Source organism: Octopus bimaculoides, chromosome 2 (genome assembly GCF_046866305.1).
Source record: "Octopus bimaculoides isolate indiv1 chromosome 2, ASM4686630v1, whole genome shotgun sequence".
Lineage (NCBI taxonomy): Eukaryota > Metazoa > Mollusca > Cephalopoda > Octopoda > Octopodidae > Octopus > Octopus bimaculoides.
The window spans coordinates 189,029,694-189,056,548 of NC_142929.1; the positions used below are offsets into that span (position 1 = coordinate 189,029,694).

Below are 26,855 nucleotides of genomic sequence, written 5' to 3' on the forward strand. Positions count from 1 at the left end.
ATGGAGACACATCGGAGAGCTGGCAGAAACGTTAGCACGCCGGGCGAAATGCTTAGTGGTATTTCATCTGCCGCTACATTCTGAGTTCAAATTCCGCCGAGGTTGACTTTGCCTTTCATCCTTTCGGGGTCGATAAATTAAGTACCAGTTACGCACTGGGGTCGATGTAATCGACTTAATCCATTTGTCTGTCCTTGTTTGTCCCCTCTATGTTTAGCCCCTTGTGGGCCATACAGAAATAAGAATGGAGACACATCGGTGGGAAGGGTGCCACCGATGAAGCAGACTGAGGCTCCCCCCCCCTGTGAGTGGGACAGTGATTGCATTGTCTTCTACCACAGGGGTGGGGTCGTGGAGTGCTACTTGGATGGCATACTGGACCGTGAACAGTGTGAGTCCGGGTGCCTGGACTATCCAAAGTGGCCTCCACAGGTGTAAGCGGAGGTTCTGAGCAACACAGAGTTGTTCAAGATAATGGCCTCCTTTAGAAAGGAAGATTTTCAATTCCTTGGAATAGGCCCCGATTTGTCGCAGCAGGCTTGCCTGCGGGCGGCATAAAAGTTGCTCGGGGAGGAAGTTTAAGAGGCCTAAGCGCCTATTCATTGATTATTAAATCATGTTATTTTGACTGTTTGATTTGATTTGATTGTACGTAATTTGAATTGTAAAAGAACAGTGATTTCGAGGGGTTTTCGGTCGGCGGACGCCGAATACCCCTCCCATTTATAACGTTCGCATTTTGTCATTTCTCATTCATTAATGTAAATGTCCAGCCCGTTTTGCTTCTATGTAAGGCCTTCATGGCCAATTTCCATGAAATAAAGAATAGAGACACATCTGTAGCGGTATGAAAGTACTACCACCTTAACGTTGTCCGTTGGTTATTAGTTTAACAAAAGTTGTTCTCGCGTCGGGTTGACTCCACAATTGTTGGTTGAAGAGACGATGTCGGTAGTTGTTGATAGCAGTGTACGACATACAGACGTCACCCATTGTGTTCCCGTGTTCTACAGCTGTTAGATAGCTGTGCGGTGATATACAACAACTCGACTTTTAAGATTATGAAGTTTATTGTAGCAGTGGATTACGTACAATGTCAATGCTTTGTATAAGATTTCTGTAAAGAAGTAAGTTGTGTTTTACAGAGATGCGTGTAGTGTGGTAGCGGTGAATGAATGAATGCATGAAGACATTAGATGTACTTTGTGCATGTAGAAAGAGACTTGATAGAAGTTGTAAAAGTTTGATAGTTGTCATAGAGACATTAGTCTCTCTCTATCACCTTTCAACATAATTATATATGAAAAGACATTAGAACAATTTTACAACATAATAAAAAATAAGTTTTATTTTTTTTATGATGCTTGGTTTCACAATTCCTGTCATTCAGCTTAGCAGCCGCTGATTAAGTTATTATTTGGTTTTGGAAGGTTAAGGGCTTCCTTGATGCCTGCCAGAGAAGCAAGTAGCTATCACCATCGAAGGCATCGAGGTGAAAAGTGCTTCGTTGAGGAGCGAGGAGTTGTCACGTAGAAGGTCCGTCCTCAACTCGCTAAGAAAATGAAACTCACTCTTTAAGTACCAGTTTTACTACGCATGCGCACTCGAGGGGCTTCCGGTGGTGAAGTCCCCTGCGCATGCGCAGAATAGTACTTCCTCAATGGCGACTATAATTTCGCGCCACTACAAAGTGTTTCTCGTAGGCATGAGATAACGGCATTGAGTTTGGTCGCTACTGCTAGCGCACGTGGAAGAAGAATTGTTCTGTGTGTGAGACACCAGCGCAAACGCGATAGAACCAAACAACAAACCGGGAGTCCTTGGAGAAACGAAGTGAAAGGAACTCGATTAAACATGGCAGCAGCTACATTATATAAGTGACAATCGGACGTAGTAGAGAGGGCCTGTTTATTCAGCCAATCACAGACCGAATAGAGCTGTAAACTTACAGTATCGTATGAGCCTACCTGAGATATGTTTTAAACCAATGCTAGTACAGACATGCTACACATCTCACTCAGCTGCCTCAGCATTCTGCAATTACTACCAAAAGCGGCCTTTTATAGGGCGCAAGAAAAAGATTCTAGAAGATTGAATCACGCGACGGCTTGACGTTGATTGGTTGCTTAATAGACCAATCATGTGAAACTACAGTGGTTCAGTCATGATGTCTGACTGCGTATCTAGGGATTCGGTTTCTAGTCCCCGCCACACGTCTATCCAAGTCTACGAAAGCATAGGACAGTATGTCCCATTCTAAAGAAAAGCAACTTCTTTCCTCCAGCAAATTATCATCTTGTTACCCTCACTTCAAACATATCAAAGCTGATCAAGACAGCCAGTTGTAGAGCCATACTCTACACTTAGGAAGGTAAAGAATGATGTCATTCTCCTCGAAAGAGTTAACCCTGCTACTATCTTGAATATCACTCCCTTCTTAGTAACAAAAATATCATTTCTGTAGACTCAGCTCTTTTGAGATGCTTGCTTATCCATGTCACACTCAAGAAGTCTGTCGTTTTGGTAACGTCAACGAAAGCAATTCCGTTGTCTTCAGTCATGGCTAACATGCAATCCACATTGCAGAAGTTACCATCTGTTTATTTTTCAATAGACTGGAAGACTCTTATTGGACAATTCCGCTGCAGTATGTGCTGAGAGAGGTTCTCTTACACTCTTGGAATCAACTCTGATGTACTCCAAGTTTTGGATATGAGTCTTAGGTTTTTCCTTCTGTATGTTAGTTTCAAATTTTGGCACAAGGCCAGCAATTTCGGAGAGGGAGGTAGTCGATTCCATCGATCCTATTGCTCAGTTGGTACTTATTTCATCGACCCTGAAAGGATGAAAGGCAAAGTCGACCTCGGCGGAATTTGAACTCAAAACGTAAAGATGGATGAAATGTCACAAAGCAATTCCCCCCGCGTGTTAACGATTCTTCGAGCTCACTGCCTTAACCATTTCTGTATATTAATGGTCCACTTGCAAGAGAAAGTTGAAATCGATAAACTAATGGTTTCCGACAACACATGCCATTAAGAGACACACATCAGAATCGGCGCTGTTACATAGAGAAGTGCTTTGAGCGTTCATACGAGAGTTTTCTTCTATTTCTTCTGTGGGACCTTGGTTTATGAATACCTCTCATTACAAACAAATCGGTGTACGAACAGTCTTACAAATACAAAACGTTTCGGGCGACGAATGACGTCTCGAGTAACGAATACGCAGTTGGTGACCAGCTGGAAGTATCAGTACGAGAGCGTCAGTTACTGTCTCGCTTTCGCTCAGTTCGTATTTCTGCTCAAATTCACCGCGCTTTAAAAATAGTTTTGGTTTGCGAACATTTCGGGTGACGGACGGCCTTCAGGAAAGAATTTAATTCGTAAATCGAGGTTACATGCGTTTCTGTATGCACCATGCATGCTAATTACTTCAAAGCATATGGAAAGGGGTGTCAAACGAAATTTTCCTTCTGTCGCAAAATTATAACAGACTTCTGACATTCAACAGTTGCACTGGCATGCCAGATGTGGTCCTTCTAGGCATAATATCTGTGGTGGCCTTGTATGCTTATGTGCAGTGCATCACTTTGACTTTGTATTTACCGCAGACAACGCAGCTGCTGTGCTATCTTTTTAAGGATGTCGGCAAGGACACCATTCCTGAAAAGGATAGCCGTTCCAGAGAAGTACAAATAACCAAGCTACAGATATAGGCCAGAATTCAGAAATAGAAATAAAAACACTAAATGTGTGTGTGTGTGTGTGTGTGTGTGTGTGTGATGTGCCTTCTTAGAGTAACTGCTCGCACTTTTGACTCTCGAAGCAGTGCAATAACCCATCATGACTTCTGATCTGTATAGAAAGAGAAAAACGCTGGTGGTAAGTGATAGTGTTGTTCCTGTCGATTCACTATAGATTGTTTACATGAAATTATCGGATTTTCATAATTGTCGCTCCTGATCAACTTGCTTCACTTTTCCAAACTCCTAAACTGTATGTTAGGCAAAAAGCCTTCCGTTTCAAGCATCTCTTCGAACTATTGAAAGCGATGTCCGGATATTTAACGAAATGGCGGATAGAGCTTTTGACCTAATTTTATCTTCAGTGTTCCGTATTGTTTTTAATTATTGATGTTGTAAGAATTCATGTTTTTGTTTGTTTGGTACCTTTTGCTTATCTCACCCCCATTAAAAAAATGGGTTATCTCCCCTCTAAAAAATCGAGTTAATCTGGCGACAACAGATTGGATTGAAAGAGTTAGATTCTTTGGATTCAATACTTCAGCACATTGTTGACGTTTGGCCTCTTCAATAGGAATGGTGTGGTTTGTTTCAGTCTTTTGCCGAACCGCTTGTTACGGGAATGTAAACACACCGGCATCGGTTGTCAAGCGATGTTGTGAGGACAAACAGACACACAAACAATTTTTTAACCCAATTTTTTAATGGCAATTTTTTTAACGGGGGTGAGATAACCAAAAAGTACCGAAATTTTTGTAGGTTTCCATATATGTGCAAAAAATAAGTCTTCCAAATTCCAGGTCTTCCTACTCAACCTATGTTCAGCAAATACCACAGATTAAACACATATAAACAAAGAAAAGGTACTTTTTGCTTATCTCGACCCCATTAAAAAACAGCCATTAAAAAACTGGGTTATCTTCCCACTAAAAAATCGAGTTAATGTGGCGACAAGAAACTGGATTAAAAGCATTAGATCCTTTTGATTCAATACTTCAACACATTGTTGACTTTTTGCCTCTTCAATCGGAATGGTATGATTTGTTATAAAAATGTTATCAGATTCAGTAAGACGTTTAATTTTTGTCAATTTTCATGTTTATTAATTTTTTTCAGTTTTCATGTTTATTAATCTTTTCAGTTTTGTATGATTTATTACAAAAATATTATCAGATTCAATAACATGTTTCATCTTTTCACTTTTTTTTTTGTTTTATTGAGGGTTAAACAATTTTTTAGTTGAGGGAGATAGCCAAAAGTACCGATATTTCTCGTAAAACGGGGGGAGGGGCAGGGCAGGGCAGGGCAGGGAATGGCAGGGGAGGGCAGGGCATGGCATGACAGGGCAGAGATAACTCAAAATCTTAATGGGGTGAAATAACCAAAATGTACCAAAGAATATACTTTCATACAAAAGTACAAACCAAGACCTAGCAAACTTTAACAGAGTACATACACAAATAACAATTTCACACACTAAATTCATTCTGCTACTTATAATGAGGAAGCTGTTGTGTTGGCACTCCGTCGCTTACGACGTCGACGGTTCCAGTTGATCCGATCAACGGAACAGCCTGCTCGTGAAATTAACGTGCAAGTGGCTGAGCACTCCACAGACACGTGTACCCTTAACGTAGTTCTCGGGGAGATTCAGCGTGACACAGTGTGACAAGGCTGATCCTTTGAATTACAGGCACAACAGAAACAGGAAGTAAGAGTGAGAGAAAGTTGTGGTGAAAGAGTACAGTGAGGTTATGCCAAAAATAATCATAACCCTAACGTAACCCTAACCCTAACCCTAACCCTAACCCTAAAACTCTAAAGCTAAACCAGTACAAATACACGAACGATGTCATAAATAACAGTACCGCTAATAGTTGTTGTTGACAAACTACGGCACTAATTTTATTCAAGGGAAAAGATCTCATGACACCGTTAGAACATGTTGTTTACATTCCACGGCAGTAATTGTTTTCACCTCAATAGACGTCAGTGGTTGGTTGAAATTACCGAAATACGACAATTTTTTACAATAATTTTTATCTGTTCTATAACACAAAATATTCAAGCATACGAAGTTTGAAAGTGTTTCGGTACCAAAAACACTACATAAAACATAAATGAAAAGTGTTGCCCGTCAAATCAGAAAGTTCCGATAAGGATAATGATAATAATAATAATAATAATAATAATAATAATAATAATAATAATAATAATAACCCTAAAACCCGAACCCTAACCCTAAAACTAAACCAGTACAAATACACGAACGATGTCATAAATAACAGTACCGCTAATAGTTGTTGTTGACAAACTACGGCACTAATTTTATTCAAGGGAAAAGATCTCATGACACCGTTAGAACATGTTGTTTACATTCCACGGCAGGGCATTATCAATGAAGGTAGCCACAATTGGCCTAGACACCTATATGAAAAACTCTGAGGACTGGATGCTAAAACTTGTCTTAAAATATGAAAGCAAGAAAGCATCTTACTCAGTAACAAAACAGGCAAAGGAATATCTAAGTGAATTCCAATTGCAACAAATTCAAGAATTAGACGAACTAGAAACACCTACAGAAAAAGCTAAGCGCTTGAAAACCCGTGCTAAAATTGGTGCCTTAGCTATTATGACTGAAAAATGGCATAGAAAACCTCTCAATGGCAAATACCCAAAGAGAGCGAATAATGCAGATATTGACAAAGCCCTTACCCACCAATGGTTAATGGCCTCTGGATTGAAATCAGAAACAGAGGGGTTTATCATAGCAGCCCAAGATCAATGCCTACCTACAAAGAACTACCAGGCCAACATATTAAAGAACGGCAGCTCCCCATTATGTCGTATATGCCAACAACAAAATGAGACCATCGATCATGTTGTCTCCATGTGCAGTCTGCTTGCGCCTACAGAGTATCTCAACAGGCATGATAGAGCTGCACAATATATTCACTGGGTAATATGCAAAAACCTGGACTTGCCCCATGATAAAAACTGGTGGGAACACAAACCACCCCCAGTACTTGAAAATGATCACATTGCACTCCTCTGGAACTTCACCATTCAAACTGACAGAAAGATAGACGCAAATAGGCCAGACATCATACTGAAAGACTTCAGACAAAAATCATGCCTCCTCATTGATATGACTGTCCCAATTGATATAAACGTATCTGTCAAGACCTACCAAAAACTGAGCAAATATAAAGATCTTGAAATAGAAATTAGCAAAATGTGGAATCTGAAGACGAAAACAATACCTATTGTCATAGGTGCCCTGGGAATGACAGCGAAACGGGCTGATTACTACCTAGCTCAGATACCAGGAAACCCCAAAATGGCTGAAGTCCAAAAGATAGTGCTCATGGGAACTGCCCATATCCTACGTAAAATACTGTCTATGTGATCTCAAATTTTAAAGCAAACATAATTTTCTTATGGTTTCTTAAACATTCACTTGAACAAAACTGTACAAATCCAAATATATGGTACCCTAGGCATAACACCTACATGAACTTCTAACTTGTTGTCTCTTGAGGTCTCTGGGTGAGACTTGGATCCAACTTGTACAAATGCAAAACAAAAGTCAAACATAAAATAATAATAATAATAGTAATAATAATAATTCTTTCTACTATAGGCACAAGGCCAGCAATTTCGGGGGAGGGGATAAGTCAATAACATCGACTCCTGTGCTCAACTTGTACTTATTTTATTAACCCCGAAAGGATGAAATGCAAAATCAGTCTCAGAGGAATTTGAACCTAGAACGTAAAGAGGTGGAAGAAATGCCACTAAACATTTTTCCGGCGCATTAACGATGTTGTCAGCTCACCGCCTTCAAGGTTTCAAATTTTGGCATGAGGCCAGCAGGTTTAGAGGAATTTGTCGATATTGTTGATCTCAGTACTTGATTGGTACTTTATTTTATCAACCCTGAAAGAGTGAAATGCAAAGTTAACTCGAGTGGGATTTGAACTCAAAACGTAGAATCTCTAAATGTTATTTAGCTTCTTGTCCGACGCACTAATGATTCAGCCAGTTCACAGCCTTGCGATAGCTTAATAAGGAAAGCATAATTTTTTTTATTGCCACAGGGGCATCAGCTGAGGGGACATTACAAGAACAGTTTACAGTTTGTGAGAAGTGGGTTGTTGAATATAAAGGTGAAGAGAAAGGAGAAGAAGGGGACAGATACATCATCATCATTTAACGTCCGTTGTCCATGCTGGCATGGGTTAGACGATTTGACCGGGCTGGCACGCTGGAAGGCTGCACCAGACTTCAGTCTGATTTGGCATGGTGTTCTGCGGCTGGATGCCCTTCCTAACGCTAACCACTCCGAGAGTGTAATGGGTGCTTTTACGTACCACTGGCACGGATGCCAATTGCGTGACACAGGTATTTGCTACGACTGCGATTTTGCTTAGCTTGATGGGTCTTCTTCTCAAGCACAACATAACGCCAAAGGTCTTGGTCATTGCCTCTGTGAGGCCTAACGCTCGAAAGGAACTCAGCCATTTTGCTTCCATGAGGCCCAACGCTCAAGAGGAACTCAGTCACTTTGCCTCCGTGAAGCCCAACAACTCGGAAAGGTGTTCTCTACATGACACCAGCACGAGTGCACTTGGCTTGACGGGTCCTCTCAAGCACAGCAGATCACTAAAAGTCTTGGTCACTAGTCATTGCCTCTGTGATGTTCAAAGTTTGAAGATTATACTTCACCACTTCGTCCCATATCTTCCTGGGTCTACCTTTACCACAGGTTCCCCCCACGGTTAGATATTGACACTTCTTTACACAGCTGTCCTCGTTCATACGCATCACATGACCGAGAACAGCTGTGTAAAGAAGTGCCGATAAAAAAAAAAGAAGTGGATAAAAAAAGTATACATAATGTACAAAATACGCGAACATATGGATGATGCAGTTCTCTTGATGCAGGATAGGTTCCAATTGGAGTCAACCAAGGATCGCCTTGATTACCATGGGCACAAACCCTCGACCAACTATGGTTTTCTAATCCATGGGCCCATACTTAGAGTAGTTTCATTCACCCTGACAAATAATCTCTCTGTATAAGGAGATAGAGAATAAAAGAGATACACAGAGAAAGTTAACTTGAGAGGAGGAAAATGAGGGCTCATCGTAGGTTTGGTAGCAGGCAATGAGTAGAAGAACTGAACACCTCTCCTCCTACAAACATACAGTGATAAAAAAAATCAGAGACAGAGAGGGAAAAGGATGAGGAGTAGGAGTACATGACAGAGTAATTATGAGAGCCCAAGTTTTGCAGAGACAGGTTCTCGAAGAAATAGATAGGGGTCATACAGATAAAATTTAGAAAAATAACATTTATTTATTTCGAATGCACAAATAAGAAATTTGTTTTATTTAATTCTGTTTTAGAATAATATTAAATATCTTCCTTTTGAAAATAAGTATTTATTCTTTCATCATTTTGCATAAGCACCCAGAATATTTTATGTAAGTTTAGTTACAATTGTTGCTACTTTTTGGTTATCTCACCCCCATTAAAAAATTGTGTTATCTCCCCCGTTTTACGAGAAATATTGTTTAACCCTCAATAAAACAAAACAAAAAAAAAATGAAAAAAATTAATAAGCATAAAAAGTGAATAGATGAAACATCGTTTTGAATCTGGTAACATTTTTATAATAAACCATACAAAACTACAAAAATTAATAAACACGAAAACGGAAAAAATTAATAAATATGAAAACTGAAAAAAATTAAACATCTTACTGAATCTGATAACATTTTTATAAACAAACCATTCCATTCCAGTTGAGGAGGCCAAATATCAACAACTGAAGTATTGAATCAAAAGAATCTAACTCGTTTAATCCAATCTGTTGTCGCCACATTAACTCGATTTTTTAGAGGGGAGATAACCCAATTTTTTAATGGCAATTTTTTAATGGGGGTGAGATAACCAAAAAGTACCCAATTATTGTATACGGTTTCCAAAAATCTGAGAACGTCGTGCACCTGGGCACCATACACGATCAATTCGTTATAGCAAACGTATGTTGTACCCTGTATTGAGTTAACAAACGGTGTTTCTGATGTTGGTTAATTTTCAAACTGTGTTAAAAACAGATTGTTCTTTACTTTTTAACATGGATTGATAAAGATTAAACATACTCTGCTTAAGTAGTGTATTTTCCCCAAAAAATATTGAAAATAATCATATTTATTTATTTTTCTTCGTTTAATTTTCAACCGATAAACATTATGCTGTATACATAGTACAGCATGATATATTTTCAGAATTGTAAGTAGATTAATAATATCAAACAAACCCCGATCCAGACATTAATTTGAATCAGTTGAATACGAATTAGTTCTTTACGTTTCATAGCTTAAGTACATATTCTGGCTGTCTCCAGAAAACCGGACAGTTCAGAAATCCAGGACACTTCCAGTCCCAAACTTGCGGAATAATTAATCTACCCATTGTGGTAAGAGTCTACTTTTTGTATGAAAAGTAATCCTTTCCTAAAATTAGGGGGAAGCGGGCAAGATGATTACATCGACCCCAGTTATCAACTGGTACTTATTTTACCGAACTCCGAAAAGATGAAAGGCAAAGTTGACCTCAGCGGAATTTGAACTCAAAATGTAAAGGCAGACGAAATGCTACTAAGCATTTTGTCCGGAATACTGACGATTCTGTCAGTTCGCAGACTTATATTGAATGAAAGATAATAATGATGATAATAATCAGGGGAGGTAATGGGAGAAGCAAGAAACACAGGAGAGGTAAGCAACTTAGCAACAGGCATAAATAAGTTTCAGTAAAGTTGTTAATGTTTATATCATTTGTTGGCAAACATATTTAACTGAATGTGGACGTAATTTATATTGAAATGACAAATATACGCCACTTTGACGCTATCAAAATATTCCTATATTCTGGACACAAAGTTTATAAGTAATTATCATTCTACCTTAATTGTAAGTATTGTTATATTGATGCTCGTTTTGAAATCTCCTTGGAAACATCGTCTCCAGTCATGAAATTATTCCCAACATTCAGAATAGAAACATTTACTTCATTCATCTTCCTTATCTGATTCTTCATATGGCTTTGTATTATTAATATTTTGGGGGTGGGGTGGGGCCAATTGATTCCTAGGGGTCGACATACTCGACTAGCTCAATCCTAGAAAAATTTCGGGGCTTGTGCCTATAGCAGAAAGGATTATTACTACTACTACTACTACTACTACTACTACTATTATTATTATTATTATTATTATTATTATTATTAAAATTTTTTTTTTTTTTTAAGGTAGCGAGCTGGCAGAATCGTTAGCACACCGGTCGAAATGTTTAGCGGTATTCCGTCTGCCGCAACGTTCTGAGTTCAAACTCCGCCAAGGTCGACGTTGCCTTTCATCCTTTTGGAGTCGATTAAATAAGTACCAGTGAAATTCTGGTGTCGATGTAATTCGACTAGTCGGCGGAGGTAAAGAATACGTACATCACCAGTTTTCGGCGTAACAAAAACACTAACCCTAAACCTTAACCCTAACCCTAACCCCCAGGTATACGTATTCTTTACCTTCGCCTGACTTGTCCCCTCCCCCAAAACTTCAGGACTTGTGCCTATAATAGAAAGGATTATTATTATTATTATTATTATTATTATTGTCATTATTATTATTATTATTATTATTATTATTATTATTATTATTATCATTTATTCCCTTTGCACAGCTTCTAACGGGGGAGATGTACTACGGTGTCAGCTGTTCACTACCAGTGAACTAAAGTAACACCTCTTATTTTTCGAGTACCTTCGGGAGTACTCCAGCGGTTCCAAGCAGTGCTGTTTTCTGCAAGTGCTCCACCCTTATTGCAGCCCCTATTTGTTCCATGTACTTCTCGAGATTTTTGCTCACTGTTCCCAGGGCTCCGACAATTATTAGTACTACTGCTACCTTTTTCATCGACCACAACTGCTTAACTTCCCAAGCTAACCTGTCATATCTATTGACTTTTCTTTCTTCCTTATCGCATACCTTGTTGTCAGCTGGGCATACTATATCTATGATCCAGCATAGTTTGCTTTGTTTCTCAATTAAGACTATGTCTGGCTTCCTATTCTCTATCTCATGGTTGCACTGAATCATAAAATCCCACAGGATCTTTGCATTATCATTTTCGATGATGCCTTCGGGTTTGTGGTCGTACCAATTTTTTGTCTGTCAAGTCCATACTTGTTGCAAAGTGTCCAATGGACAAGCCTTGCTATATTGTCGTGGCGTCTCTGGGTTAGTGGCGTACATTGGCTGGTAATATGCCATTCGGTTTCACCATTTTGTCCACAAATTCTGCACTTATAACTTTCTGATGTGTTGTCTATTCTATTATTATTATTATTATTATTATTATTATTATTATTATTATTATCATTATTATTATTATCTTCTTTTATATTATGATCCACTTCAGTTTTTGCTGACATTCTTCTTCTCTGAATGATAATTTGAAACCTAGAAACTTTTTTTTTCTTACTGAGCAAGAACTAATTCCAAAGTTTCCCATTCTGATGTAACGTCGTGTGTGTAAGTTGCTGGTGGCGTGTGAACAAGACATTGGACTGACTGCTGTGCAGGTGGCACGTAAAAAACACCTTTTTGAGCGTGGCCATTGCCAGTACTGCCAGACTGGCCCTGGTGCCGGTGGCACGTAAAATGCACCCACTACACTCTTGGAGTGGTTGGCGTTAGGAAGGGCATCCAGCTGTAGAAACTCTGCCAGATCAGACTGGAGTCTGGTGCAGCTATCTGGTTTGCCAGTTCCCAGTCAAATCGTCCAACCCATACTAGCATGGAAAACGGACGTTAAATGATGTTGATGATGATGATGAACAAGCTTTATTGGAACATCCTCTTCATCCTACTCAAAACACTAACTTCACCTTGCACTTTTTCTCTCTTATCTGAGTCACCTCTATTGTCACCCATCACTCTTTATCAAGTTTTCCCTATGTCTACATCTGTTATTGCGAATCCCTTTCATCTAGCCCCACCCCCACCATATCCCTGTCTTTTTCTCATCATGCTTTTGCTCTGTCCACCCTGTCACACATTCTGGTCCATCTCGTTATTTTTCTATTCCTTTTTTGATCACCCCAGGAAAGATACATCATTATTGTTGTTTTACATTTACAAGATGTTACATCAATATTAACATTTTTATTATCTTTTTATGTCTGGGGAGAGTCATTCTCTTTTAGTGCCCTATTATTTCCACTCATTTACTTATTTTTCCTAAAATTTTCCATTCCAAAGCAACAAAACTTTTAGGAAAAATAAATAAGTAAATGAGTGGAAACTTTACCTGTGAGCGTGTTAAATTAATAAGGCACTAAAAGGGAATGACTCTCCCCAAACACAACAAAATATGCTTCAATACACGAATTCACATAAAGAATCTTGCAAACCAAATCCAAAAACGAAGTAAAATGTTTTTATTGTTATTACATTGTTGATGATGATGATGAAGATATTTTTGTATCATACTTTCCTTTCTTTTAGAAAAATTTGCTTTACGTTTATTTTTGTTTCAAATTTATATTTTATTTTGTTTTTGTTTTCATAAACACCAAACTTCATTGTTAGCAACAAAGCAGAATAGAATAATTTTGTTTTTTCTCTAAAGATTGTTTTGTTTTTTTTGGTAATTCTTTTAAATTTCTCCAAAGATGATGGATGAAATTGAGGAAACACCTCACAAACCTAAAAAGGATTCGTTTCAACTGGAATTAGAAGCCAAAATGGAGGAAAGGCGTGCTCGTGGTTATGGTACGGGATTTTCTCCCAGAGATTCCAATAACAGTTGCTACAGCAAGGATGAAGGTAAAACATCTATACTATGATAAAGAAAGCTGTTTATTAATAAGTTATGAAGATGTAACTTTTGCGAGAAGGAAGCAGTTATTAAAGTCTATACTATCAAGAAAATTCTTAAAAATCTAAATTATTTTTTTATCAAAATGTGGTTTTCAACTGCATGCTTCAATTAGAAATCTAATTTTAATTCACTTCAAGATAGCATTTTTTAACATTTTACTCCCTTCATTTGTATCCCTTTCCTTGCAATGCTGCCTCTCTCTCTTTCCATCTCTTCTTTATTTACTACCTCTAATCCTATTAGTCTTTCTCTATCTTTATAACTTTTTCTCTCTCAATTTCATCCTCATCAATTTTCTTCCACTCCTTCTCCACTGAGATTTCATTTAGTACCTCTTTTCCTTTCCCCACATACTCTATTACTTTTACCTTCTTTCCTTGCTGTGCGTTCTCTTTCTCTCTCTCTCACTCGCTTCTATTTAATTGTTTTTATTAAAAATAAAGAATAACGAAGTTTTTCTTTGAGTTACTTTAAGGTCATTTTAAAAAGATTTTTACATATAAGCGCAGGAGTGGCTGTGTGGTAAGTAGCTTACTTACCAACCACATGGTTCCGGGTTCAGTCCCACTGCGTGGCACTTTGGGCAAGTGTCTTCTACTATAGCCTCAGGCCGACCAAAACCTTGTGAGTGGATTTGGTAGATGGAAACTGGAAGAAACCGTCGTATATATTTATATATATATGCATATGTATGTGTGTGTGTATATGTTTGTGTGTCCGTTGTATATATGTATATATATGTGCTTGTGTGTCTGTGTTTGTTCCCCCCACCCAACATCGCTTGACAACCGATGCTGGTGTGTTTACGTTCCCGTAACTTAGCAGTTCGGCAAAAGAGACCGATAGAATAAGTACTAGGCTTACAAAGAATAAGTCCTGGGGTCGATTTGCTTGACTAAAGGTGGTGCTCTAGCATGGCCGCAATCAAATGACTGAAACAAGTAAAAGAGTATATATCTATTTATCATATCAAAATTACTTTTTCATTTCAGATTTCATTCCATTATACACAAATGACCCTTTGAATGATGAAAGTCTTGTGTTATTTTCTGTGCCTACGTGTACCTTGTATTTATTGTTAGGTAATATACAGATTTTGTTTAACAAAGGGCCTCTCGCTCAGAGTGAAAGGTAGGTTGTACAATGCATGTGTGCGAACTGCCATGCTTCACGGCAGTGAAACATGGGCCGTGACTGCAGAGGACATGCGTAGGCTTGAAAGAAATGAAGCTAGCATGATCCACTGGATATGTAATGTCAGTGTATACACACGACAGAGTGTAAGCGCCCTGAGAGAAATCTTGGACATAAGAAGCATCGGATGTGGCGTACAAGAGAGACGACTGCGCTGGTATGGTCATGTACTATGGCTGGATGAGGTGAGCTGTGTGAAGAAGTGCCACTCCCAAACAGTGGAAGGAATCTGGAGTAGAGGGAGACCCAGGAAGACATGGGATGAGATGGTAAAGCAAGACTTTCGAACGTTGGACCTCACAGAGGCAATAACGACAGACCGAAATCTCTGGAGATATGCTGTGACTGTGAAGACCCGGCAAATAAAGTGAGTTCACAGCTGTTAGCTACACCAGTGTCGCATAACCAGCCCCAGCCCATTCAAAAGTACCTTGGATCATAGGGTGACATGCTGTGCTTGAGGAGACCTATTGAGTCAAGTACATCAACATCAAATGGAAATTGTAGTTGTGATCCCCGTGCCAGTGGTACGTAATGTCGGTGGCACGTAAAAAGCACCATCCGAACATGGCCAATGCCAGCGCTGCCTTGACTGGCTTCTATGCCAGTGGCGCATAAAAAGTACCAACTGATCGTGGCTGTTGCCAGCCTCCTCTGGCCCCTGTGCCAGTGGCATATAAAAAGCACCCACTACACTCACAGAATAGTTGGCATTAGGAAGGGCATCCAGCTGTAGAAACTCTGCCAGATCAGACTGGAGCCTGGTGCAGCCTCCTGGTTTCCTAGACCGAAGTTGAACCGTCCATCCCATGCCAGCATGGAAAACGGACATTAGACGATGATGATGATGATGATGAATTCAATACAGTAATACAATATACATAATATGCTTTCACTAACTGAGAATAGTCAGGAGCCAATTGATAATCATCATCAAACGAACAGGATATGTGGACAAATATCTCATGCAAATAATGGTGAGATATATACAGTAACAGCAGTGCAGACAAGCAAGATGCTGAGAGACCAAACCAAATGCAGCAGGAAAATGGATGAAAAGTCTTTTAAGCTAGGAACAAATCTGTTAAATGAATGTCTGTTTCAATGACTTTCAATAGGAGGCTGTCCTGTGTGTTAAACACCTATACAGGTGTGCTTGAGAAGGATTGACCTGAGCCGACAAAGCAACCTCTATGCAGTCATCCCACCTGTGAAAATAGTGGCCGATAATCCTCAAACCATCCCCAGTGTTTTCAGCTCTTTTGAGAAGAACCTGCTTGAGAGGGTCTCTTGCTTCGTGATACAAACGTCTTTTATGCCGATCAACATTGAAACCCTCCATCACTCACGTGAATTTAGATTCCAAACATCAGTTTAATAATGACTAAGTTGTTTTACTAAATTCTTCATTACTTTCTGAAATTTGAAACAAAGAAATATATTTCAATGGAAAGATATTAATAAAAGGATTAAAAAGAAAGAACTGATTAAATTACATGGTTCCAGATGTAATAAATCTTAATAATCACATCCATATTTTTCAATGAATCAGTCCAGTACATTATTCCTTATTATCTGCAATTCTTCTTTCATTACTCACCTAATTTTCCATTCCATCTTTTAATGTTTAATGCCAAATGTTTTTCTTTTATTTTGCCTCTTTTTATGCCAGGATTAACTTTGCCTTTCATCCCCATAAAATAAGTACCAGTTGAACAATGGGGTCTGTAGCAGAAAGAATCATTTCGCCTCTGTTAAATATCCATTTACTTATGTTGTTTTTTTTCTTGTTTTTTCTTTAGATAATTTACTTCATGTGGGCATGAACAAGCACAAGGCAATATCTGGAATTGAGTCGAAGCAGAAATCTTTCAATTTTAACGATACTTTGAGGTTTGATTCTACAAGATCTATATTTGACAAACATGCAAATATAATTAACAAAACATCAGATACAGATTTTTCATTAAAATCAAATCAGTTCAGAAGCCCTTTGCGGTCAAATGACATCTCTGGGAGAAATTCTGAAATGAAACGTTCTCTCTGGAGAGATGCTAACTTTGACGATGTTTTAAATAGCTCAACTGATTCTACACAGACGAAAAAAGAATTCCAATCAAACAGGTTAGAGATGTTACCAGAACATTCTTTATCCAGGTATGTAAACTCTAAATATACACTGATAGTTTCAAAATATATTTTGAATGTATCTTAATTTTCAAATTATTTTCATGCAAAATGACATAACTCTGAATCGTTGGCCTTCAATCAGCCACGTCAGCGATTTTGATTTGATTTGATCTCACTTGCCTCAATAGGTCTTTGCAAGCAAAGTTTATTGTCCAATGAATGAAGGGTACTCATAAGTGAGCTGGTTACACCCACTGGCATAGGCCACGGGTTATGGTCTCACTTGGCTTGTCGGGTCTTCTCAAGCACAACATATCTCCAAAGGTCTTGGTCCTTAGTCATTGCCTTGGTAAGGCCCAATGTTTGAAGGTCGTGCTTCACCACCTCATCCCAGATATATATATATATATATATATATATATATATCAGTGTTTGAATATTTCATTTATATATTTTTATGCACCATGTGCTCTGATTTTGGCGCAAAACAAAACCAGTTGCACAGTCAGAGACTAACGTGAACAGTCATGGATTTAAACTGGTAGTCCACACTGACGAGGCTCAAGGTTGAATAACCAAAAGCCGAAACCTGGTTTGTGGATATCCCTAATTGCATAATATTTTTATTTGTGCTGTTAAATGTTTTAATTCTTTCTGTTTTCCTCGCATACTGTTTTTCTCTGTTATATTGGTGCGCTACGGTGGATTATTTAAGACTTGGCTCTTATTTCTAGCAGGTAGATGCTCATTAAGCATCATTACGCTTCGTGCAAATTTATATTTCATAGCTCCTTAAAGCTATCATAACTGCGTTCCACCCATGCTACTACTGGTGATATCATCAAATTTTGAATTTATCCACAGATGATATGAACAGTAGTGACATCTAACTTCAAATGTCAGTGTTTGAATATTTTATTTATATATATATATATATATATATATATATATATATATATATATATATATATATATATATAATATAGATATATATGAGAGGGTGTTAGAAATCAATCACTATTAATAACCTTGAATTACTTTTCAGGAAAGGTACAGATTTATCATCCAGTGAAGACCAATCATTGTTAGCTGGTGAGTTATTTTACGATTGCTTCACAACATAATTTTACTGGTCAATATTTAAGTGGTCATTTATTAATATATTATTCTATCATCGTATGAAAGTATTAGTGTGGAAACAAACATTTTGCAAGGGTTTGCACCTGTTATTGCAATCCCTTCCATCTAGCCCCCCCCCCCAACTACCACCACCGCTAGCATATCCCTGTCTTTTTCCCATCATGCTTTTGCTCTGTCCACCCTGTCACACATTCTGGTCCATCTCATTATTCTTCCATTCCCTCTTCAATCATCTCAAGAAAGATATATCGTTATTGTTGTTTTACATTTACAATATGTTAAATCAAGAGGGTGGCGAGCTGGCAGAATCGTTAGGATGCCGGACAAAATGCCTTGCAGTATTTTGTCTGCCATTACGTTCTGAGTTCAAATTCCACCAAGGTCAAGTTTGCCTTTCATCCTTTTGGGTCAATAAATTCAGTACCAGTTACATTGCCATTACGTTCTGAGTTCAAATTCTGCCAAGGTCAAGTTTGCCTTTCATCCTTTTGGGTCAATAAATTCAGTACCAGTTACACACTGGGGTCGATCTAATCGACTTAATCCCTTTGTCTGTCCTTGTTTGTCCCCTCTATGTTTAGGCCCCTGTGGGCAATAAAGAAATAAATTATTATCATTATTATTATTACTATTATTTAAGGTAACGAGCTGGCAGAATCATTAGCACACCGGGCAAAATGCCTAGTGGTATTTCATCTGCCATTAATGTTTGAAGTTCAAATTCCGCCGAGGTCGACTTTGCCTTTCATTCCTTTCGGGGTCGATTAAATAAGTACCAGTTACGCACTGGGGTCGATGTAATCGACTAAATCCCTTTGTCTGTCCTTGTTTGTCCCCTTTATGTTTAGCCCCCTGTAGGCAATAAAGAAATAAGTATGTTAAATCAATATTACATTATTTACATTTGACGGATATTTGTCCACATCTTGTTTGTTGTAAACCCATAACCCGTTGGGTCACTGACAGTTCAGCTTATAAAACATTGAAGCTGATTCCAACATTGCATTGAATTGAATTTCAGCTGATGTACCCTCCAGCCTTCATCAGATGTCTTGGGGAAATTTCGAACCTGGGTTCTTATTCCTAAGGTGTTTTTCAATGTTATTATTATTATTATTATTCAGGTCACTGCCTGGAATCAAACTCGGAATTTTGGGGTTAGTAGCCCGCGCTCTTAACCACTACGCCATATGCCATATGCCAAAAAAAAAGAAACACCTTAGGAATGAGAACCCAGGTTCGAAATTTCCCCCAAGACACTTGATGAAGGCTGGAGGGTATATAAGCCGAAACGTTGTGTGAACAACAAACATGATGAGGACAAATATCCATCAAATGTAAATAATGTAAATAATGTACATAATTCTTCATCTCTTAAATATAGAACTGTATAAATCAATATTAATATTTTTATTGTTATTACATTATTGATTTATAGCAATGTTTCTCAACTATTGGACCTCTTTGGTTTCTGTTTTACCCTTCTGGACTCCCATAGTCATTTGATGTTTATAAAAAACAAATCATACTGTTTAGAAGTAATACATTTCTAAATCTCTCAAAGAGATTTATGCAGTAGTGATACGATGAAGTAGTTGTATACTGTCAACTATTTCTAAATTTGAAATTAGTGAATGTGTTTCACTAGACTTATTATATGTTCACAATAGCTTGACAGGCATCTTCGACTAGCAGGTCATGCTACTCCAGACTGATGATGAGCAAAGACTCAGAAACATGTCTCTGGATGCAGGCTTAGCTGGGTGCAGGTGCTTGTCTCCCCCCTTGTAAACATAAGGACAAGGAAATGTGTCAAAGCCAACAGGAAGCGGTGCAGCTTCCTAGGTCTAACCAACAGTAGTATTATTCCCTTCAGGGGACTGTCATATTAAATTGACAGTATACAATTAAATCAAACTCCCTCTCTCTCTCTCTCTCTCTCTCTCTCTCTCTCTCTCTCCAAACTTCCTTGTCCCACTGAGGTAGTCACATATCTCCTTAACAGTAAGACGGTTACCTCTGTCCCTCTCTCAGCTGAGAAGTCTATGTCTTGCAAGATTATGGTTGCTGGTGCCACATAAAAAGCTCCCAATCTACTCTGTAAAGTGGTTGGCATCAGGAAGAGTATCCAACTGTAGAAACCATGCCTAAACAGACAATTGAGGCCTGGTGGAAGGTCTCTGGCTTGCCAGGTCTTTTCAAACTGCCCAACCCATGCCAACATGGAAAACAGACATTAAACAATGATAGTGATGATCATTTAACATCCCTTTTTCCATACTGTCATGGGTCAGATGATTTGGTAGGTTTGAATGAGTGTCATGCTTCCAATATCTGCTTTGGTATGGTGTCCACAGTTGGACGCCCTCCCTAATGCCATCCACTTTATGGATTATACTGGATGTTTTTTTTTAATGGCACCAGCACTGGTGAGGTCATAATGTACAGTCAACACATGCCCCCACCCAGCCAAGTGGGGGTGTAGTATTTAAGGGATGGGAAAGAATGACAGAGGGAAGGAGGAGATGTCTTGCTGAAGATGTGAATTATGAACTTCCCCCAGCTGGGGAGAGAGAGAGAGAAAGAGAGAGAGAGAGAGACAGACAAACAGACAAACAACAGACATAAGAGAGAGACCGATAGACATGAGAGAGAGAGAGACAGACAGAAATGAGGGACATACGGACATAAGAGAGAGAGTGACAGACAGACAAACAGACAGACAGACAGACATAAGAGAGAGACAGATAGACATAAGAGAGAGACAGACAGACAGAAATGAGGGACATATGGACATAAGAGAGAGAGTGACAGACAGACAGATGACAGACAGACAGAGCTGGTAACGGCATACCATCAAGGTACAAGATTAATGAGACAGTGAATAGGGATCAAAGAATGGAAAAACTGGGTGAATAGGTAAGTGTAGTAGAATGTGGAAAGTGTGTGACAGATGATTAAGAGCTCTTTCTCTCCCCCTCTCTGTCTCTGTCTCTGTCTCTCTCTCTCTCTCTCTCTCTCTCTCTCTCTCACTTTCTCTCTCTCTCTCTCTCTCTCTCTCACTTTCTCTCTCTCTCTCTCTCTCTCTCTCTCTCTCTCACACACACACATTTTGGGTTTTGGTAAACATTCTTATAATTTATTTATTACGTCTTTCTTGTAGAGTCATTGCAGAGCTGTTCTGAAACAGATCTTCCACGACACAGATTTCTAAAAAGTACCAAAACCATGCAAGAACCAAAGAATGATAAAAGAGAGACAACAGCTACATCTTCTCCAATGTGAGTTCTGAAAAATTTTCAAAAACATCGATAATTTACAGGAATGTACTTGCATAGCAAGTGACCTGATCTGAGATCATGTGCTGGAACGAAAACAATTGCAACGTGAAAGTTGTTTATAAGCCATTTAAAGCACACAAAAACTGTTAGATTCACTTCAACATTTAAATTTAATTTGCCAAAATATTTTCGTCGCTTTGAGACTGCGACCTGTTCACTAACAAAATTCCATGCTGCATTGTATATATATATATATATATATATATATATATATATATATATATATATATATATATATATACATATATACATACATATATAATCAGTTGCAGCGTGGAAAGTGTTTATAAGCCATTTAAAACACACCAAAACTTTTAGATTCACTTCAATATTTAAATTTAATTTGCCAAAATTCTGTGCAGTATGGAATTTTGTCAGTGAACAGGTCATGGTTTCAAAGCGATGAAAACATTTTGGCAAATTAAATTTAAATGTTGAAGTGAAATCGAAATCGTGATTGAACCAAATTTGATGACTGGCACCTGTGCCAGTGGAGCACTAAGAGCACCATCCGAGCGTGATCATTGCCAGAGCAGCTGTCTGGTTTCCATTCAAGTGAGGTCATTGCCAGTGCTGCTGGACTGGCTCCTGTGCCGGTGGCACATAAAAGCACCCACTACACTCTCGAAGTGGTTGGCATTAGGAAGGGCATCCAGCTGTAGAAACTCTGCCAGATCAAATTAGAGCCTGGTGCAGCTGCTGGATTGCCAGACCTCAGTCGAGCCATCCAACCCATGCCAGCATGGAAAGCAGACGTTAAATGATGATGATGATGATTTATATGTATCATCATCATCATCATCATCATTGTTTAACGTCCGCTTTCCATGCTAGCATGGGTTGGACAATTTGATTGATGACTGGCGAACCAGATGGCTACACCAGGCTCCAATCTGATTTGGCAGAGTTTCTACAGCTGGATGCCCTTCCTAATGCCAACCATTGCTTGACAACCAGTGTTAGTGTGTTTATGTCCCTGTAACTTAGCAATTCAGCAAAAGAGACTGATAGAATAAATACCCGGCTTAAAAAATTGAGTACTGGGACCAATCCTTTTGTCTAAAAACTTTAAAAGGCAGTGCCCCAGCATGGCTACTGTCTAATGCCTAAAACTAGAAAAAGACAAAACATTTGGCTTATAAGATTGAATGACTTGTTTTTTTTACTCTTGCAGACCAACACCAAGAACTCATAAAACAGATTCTATTTCTTCTTCCCCTGCCAATAAAAATGGTAAACCAAGTAAAAGTTTATCCGATATTCTTGGAGAAGGTGGCTTTTCTGAAGAACCGTTGCTTGAAACAAGCAATCAAAAGTCAAACTATAATTCATTACAAAAGCTAGACGAGACAAATGAAGACAACATCAACAGTAGCTTACAAGAAGAGCCTGACTCTTATAAAATGAAAGATTCTATCTCTGAGAGTCAACAAGGAATGCTTGAAGCAGATACAGTAGACAAAGAGCCAAAGAAGAACTTTTCTAACTATGATGACGATGATGATGATGATGATATCCTTTCGAGTTTACTCAAACGAAAAAGCAATAAAAAAGAAGAAACAGTTCAAAAAATGACTGGATTTGTCGAAAATGAAAAAGTGGCCACAGAATATCAAGAAGAGAATTTTAAATCAGAGAACCATTTTAATGACAACAATTCAGAAGAGAGAAGTGAAATCTCCAAGAATGGTGCCACCACATTATTAGATGGTTCTAGTCTTGATAATGACAAACCAAAAGTGAAGCCTCGTAAACAGAGACGACAATCTCAACAGTCTGAAAGAACTCTTAGTCCAAACAACCAACAGGAAGAATTGGCACAGTTATCTGACGTATTTACCGAGAACACAAAGAGAAAACAGTCTGTTTCGAAGGAATTACAACCCCAATCTCTCCAAACCCAAAAGTAAGTATATTTTTTTATAATTAATTATTTACATTATTTACATTGACCAGGCAAATGATGGTGGTGGTGGTGGTGGTAGTGGCGGTGGTGGTGGTGGTGATAATGGTGATGGTGATGATGATGACGGTGATGGTGATGATAATGATGACTTAATCATATAATCCATGATACTCTTAATACAAAGAATAATTCTTTTATTCTGCTTCTTACTGCATTACAGTGGAGGTGCAATGGCCCAGTGATTCGGGCAGCGGACTCGCGGTCATAGGATCGCGGTTTCGATTCCCAGACCGGGCGTTGTGAGTGTTTATTGAGCGAAAACACCTAAAGCTCCACGAGGCTCCTGCAGGGGATGGTGGTGAACCCTGCTGTACTCTTTCACCACAACTTTCTCTCACTCTTACTTCCTGTTTCTATTGTGCCTGTAGTTCAAAGGGTCAGCCTTGTCACACTCTGTGTCACGCTGAATATCCCCGAGAACTACGTTAAGGGTACACGTGTCTGTGGAGTGCTCAGCCGCTTGAACGTTAATTTCACGAGCAGGCTGTTCCGTTGATCCGATCAACTGGAACCCTCGACGTCGTAAGCGACGGAGTGCCAACAACAACTGCATTACATATACACACACGCGCGCGCACACACACACATGCTTAAATTTAAACTATCCAATTAATATATCGTTCTAATTATTTATTGTTTTTTTGTTTTTGTTTGTTTGTTTGTTTGTTTTTTTAAATATATTTGTTTTCAATTAAATTTTTTCCAGTACAATTTCCAATGTCGAAACTAAAACCAAAACCAAACAAAAAGACACCAAAATATCCTGTGAAGTTCCACCAAAGGAATCGGAAATAACCCGTCTCCGTGAAGAAACCTTTAAGAAGTGGCGCCAAGTGAAGGATAAGAAGATTAAGGAGATACAAAAAGAAAAAGAAAAAGACGAAGAAAAGAAAATAAAAGTAATAATAATAATAGGAATAATAATAGTAATAATAATAATAATAATAATAATAGTAATAGTAGTAGTAATACTACTACTAATAATAATAGTAATAGTAATAATAATAATAATAGTAGTAGTAGTAGTAATAATAATAATGATAATAATAATGATAATAATAATAATGATAATAATAATAGAAGTTCAAAAGATAGTGCTCATGGGAACTGCCCATATCCTACGTAAAATACTGTCAATGTGATCTCAAATTTTAAAGCAAACACATAATTTTCTTATGGTTTCTTAAACATTCTCTAGAACAACACTATGTACAAATCCAAATATATGGTACCCTAGGCATAACACCTACATGAACTTCTAACTTGTTGTCTCTTGAGGTCTCTGGGTGAGACTTGGATCCAACTTGTACAAATGCAAAACAAAAGTCAAACATAAAATAATAATAATAATAATAATAATAATAATAATAATGAATAATAGTAATGATGATGATGATGATGATAATAATAATCCTTTCTACTAAAGGCACAAAGCCTGAAATTTGGTGGGAGGGGACTAGTGGATTATATTGATCCCCCTAAAGGATAAAAGGCAAAATGAACCTTGCCAGAATTTGAACTCAGAACGTGCAGACAAATGAAATGCTGCTAAACATTTTGTTTGGTCTGCCAGCTTCCCGCCTTATGTATAATCATCATCATCATCATTATCGTCGTCGTCATCGTCGTTTAACGTCCACTTTCCATGCTGGCATGGGTTGGACGGTTTGACTCAGGACTGGCAAGCCAGGAAGCTGTACCAGGCTCCAATCTGATCTGGCAAAGTTTCTACAGTTGGATGGCCTTCCTAATGCCAACCACTCCGAGAGTGTAGTGGGTTCTTTTTACATGCCACTGGCACAAAGGCCAGTCAGACGGTACTGGTATCTGCCATGCCTGAATGGGGCTTTTTACGTGCCACCAGTACGGGAGCCAGTCAAGCAGCACTGGCAATGACCATGCTTGAATCGTGATAATAATAATAATAATAATAATAATAATAATAATAATAATAATGATGGATTTAATTTAGTTCTCCATGTCTGTTTTATGTTGTGCATCACATAATAAATTTTGGTTCAATGAAAAGGTTTAAACATTTTTTTAATCCAGGAACAAAAAGAAAGACTGACTGTTGCCACAGTGTCGTTTAATGTTTGGAAACAACAGAAGGATCCATTTCTAAAGGAAAAGTTGAAACTGGAAAAGAAAAAGGTAGAGGAAAAAAAGAAAAAAGAAGACGAAGAGAAAATGAGCAAAATCCAAGGAGCAAAAGCTGTAAGATCATCATCACCATCATCATCATCATCACCACCACCACCACCACCACCATCATCATCATCATCACCATCATCATCATCACCACCACCACCACCATCATCATCATCAATTTTGACTATCTTTTGGAGGAGATACCTCAATCCTTTATATATTAATATTATTATTATTAATCTTACATATTAAAACTGAAAATGTCTGTATGTGTATCGGTATGTCCTCGTTTTGCGCCAAAACGGCTTGACCAATTTTTCTTAAACGTCACACACACATTGCTTATGTGTCTGGGGAGGTTTTAAGTATAAATTGATTTCGAAAAATTGTTTGGGTAAATGGCGGGAGGAATAACATTTGAGCATGAATGAACGGTGGGAGTAAAATTTTTAAGCTTCCAAGGGAAATAACCCATTCCTTCCTGGAAATAATCACCAAGGGAAATAACCCATTCATTTTCAGTATGCTTATTTCTTAGTATTTGAACTATTTTAGTTATTTTCTCAATTTATCTAATACAACGCTTAAACAAGTAAATAGTATTCTCCTAAACAATAGATCCACTTATTTTCAGTTAGTGACTTATTCACGAATATACCAACACTAGCGCCCCTGAGGGTAATATTCTCTGGGAGCGCACAAAAGTTTTTTTTCATAGTTAATTACTTTGAATTGTTATTATCTCATATCTGATTAGCCTGTTATTACATAACATGCTTCACGATTTTAGCATACATACCTTATTAGTATTCCCTTCTATGTTCTATATACTATGGGAACGCATTAAAGTCCTTTTCGGGGCTACTTTATTTGAATTCTTACGATCGGGTAACTAATTTCATGTTATTACATGACTGACTTCACAATTTGGGTATTCATAACTTATTAGGAATTCCTAACAACAAGATCCTGTGTAAGACACTTCAGTATTATCTGTAAATGCACAGAAAGCATTTTAAGGGCTACATACTTTGTATTGTTGTTACTGGATTAGCGAAACAACTATGAGAACGGAACCAAGGGATAAGCCCGCATTACCGGGTATGTCAGCTACTATATATATATATATATATATATGCTTATTATAGCTTCAGGCTGACCAAAACTTTGTAAGTAGATTTCGTACTCGGAAACTGAAAGAAGACTGTCGTATATATGTGTATGTGTGTGCGTGTCA

General features: G+C 38.2%; 1 protein-coding gene across 4 annotated transcripts in view; it reads left to right on the forward strand.

Annotated features, from left to right (window-relative positions):
* The first annotated feature begins 10,518 nt into the window (after positions 1–10,518).
* Positions 10,519–26,855, forward strand: part of LOC106874815 (uncharacterized) — a 29,370-nt gene continuing 13,033 nt past the window's right edge. For 2 of the 4 annotated variants that reach the window (XM_089348217.1, XM_089348218.1), the window contains exons 1-8: positions 10,519–10,729; positions 13,488–13,641; positions 16,693–17,047; positions 18,066–18,112; positions 21,324–21,441; positions 22,676–23,407; positions 24,174–24,366; positions 25,520–25,684. In XM_089348217.1, coding sequence (XP_089204343.1) covers positions 13,488–13,641; positions 16,693–17,047; positions 18,066–18,112; positions 21,324–21,441; positions 22,676–23,407; positions 24,174–24,366; positions 25,520–25,684 — 1,764 coding nt within the window. In that variant the 5' untranslated portion in view covers positions 10,519–10,729. The remainder of the gene's footprint in view (positions 10,730–13,487; positions 13,642–16,692; positions 17,048–18,065; positions 18,113–21,323; positions 21,442–22,675; positions 23,408–24,173; positions 24,367–25,519; positions 25,685–26,855) is intronic. The other 2 variants (XM_089348216.1, XM_089348219.1) reach the window with 2 other exon arrangements.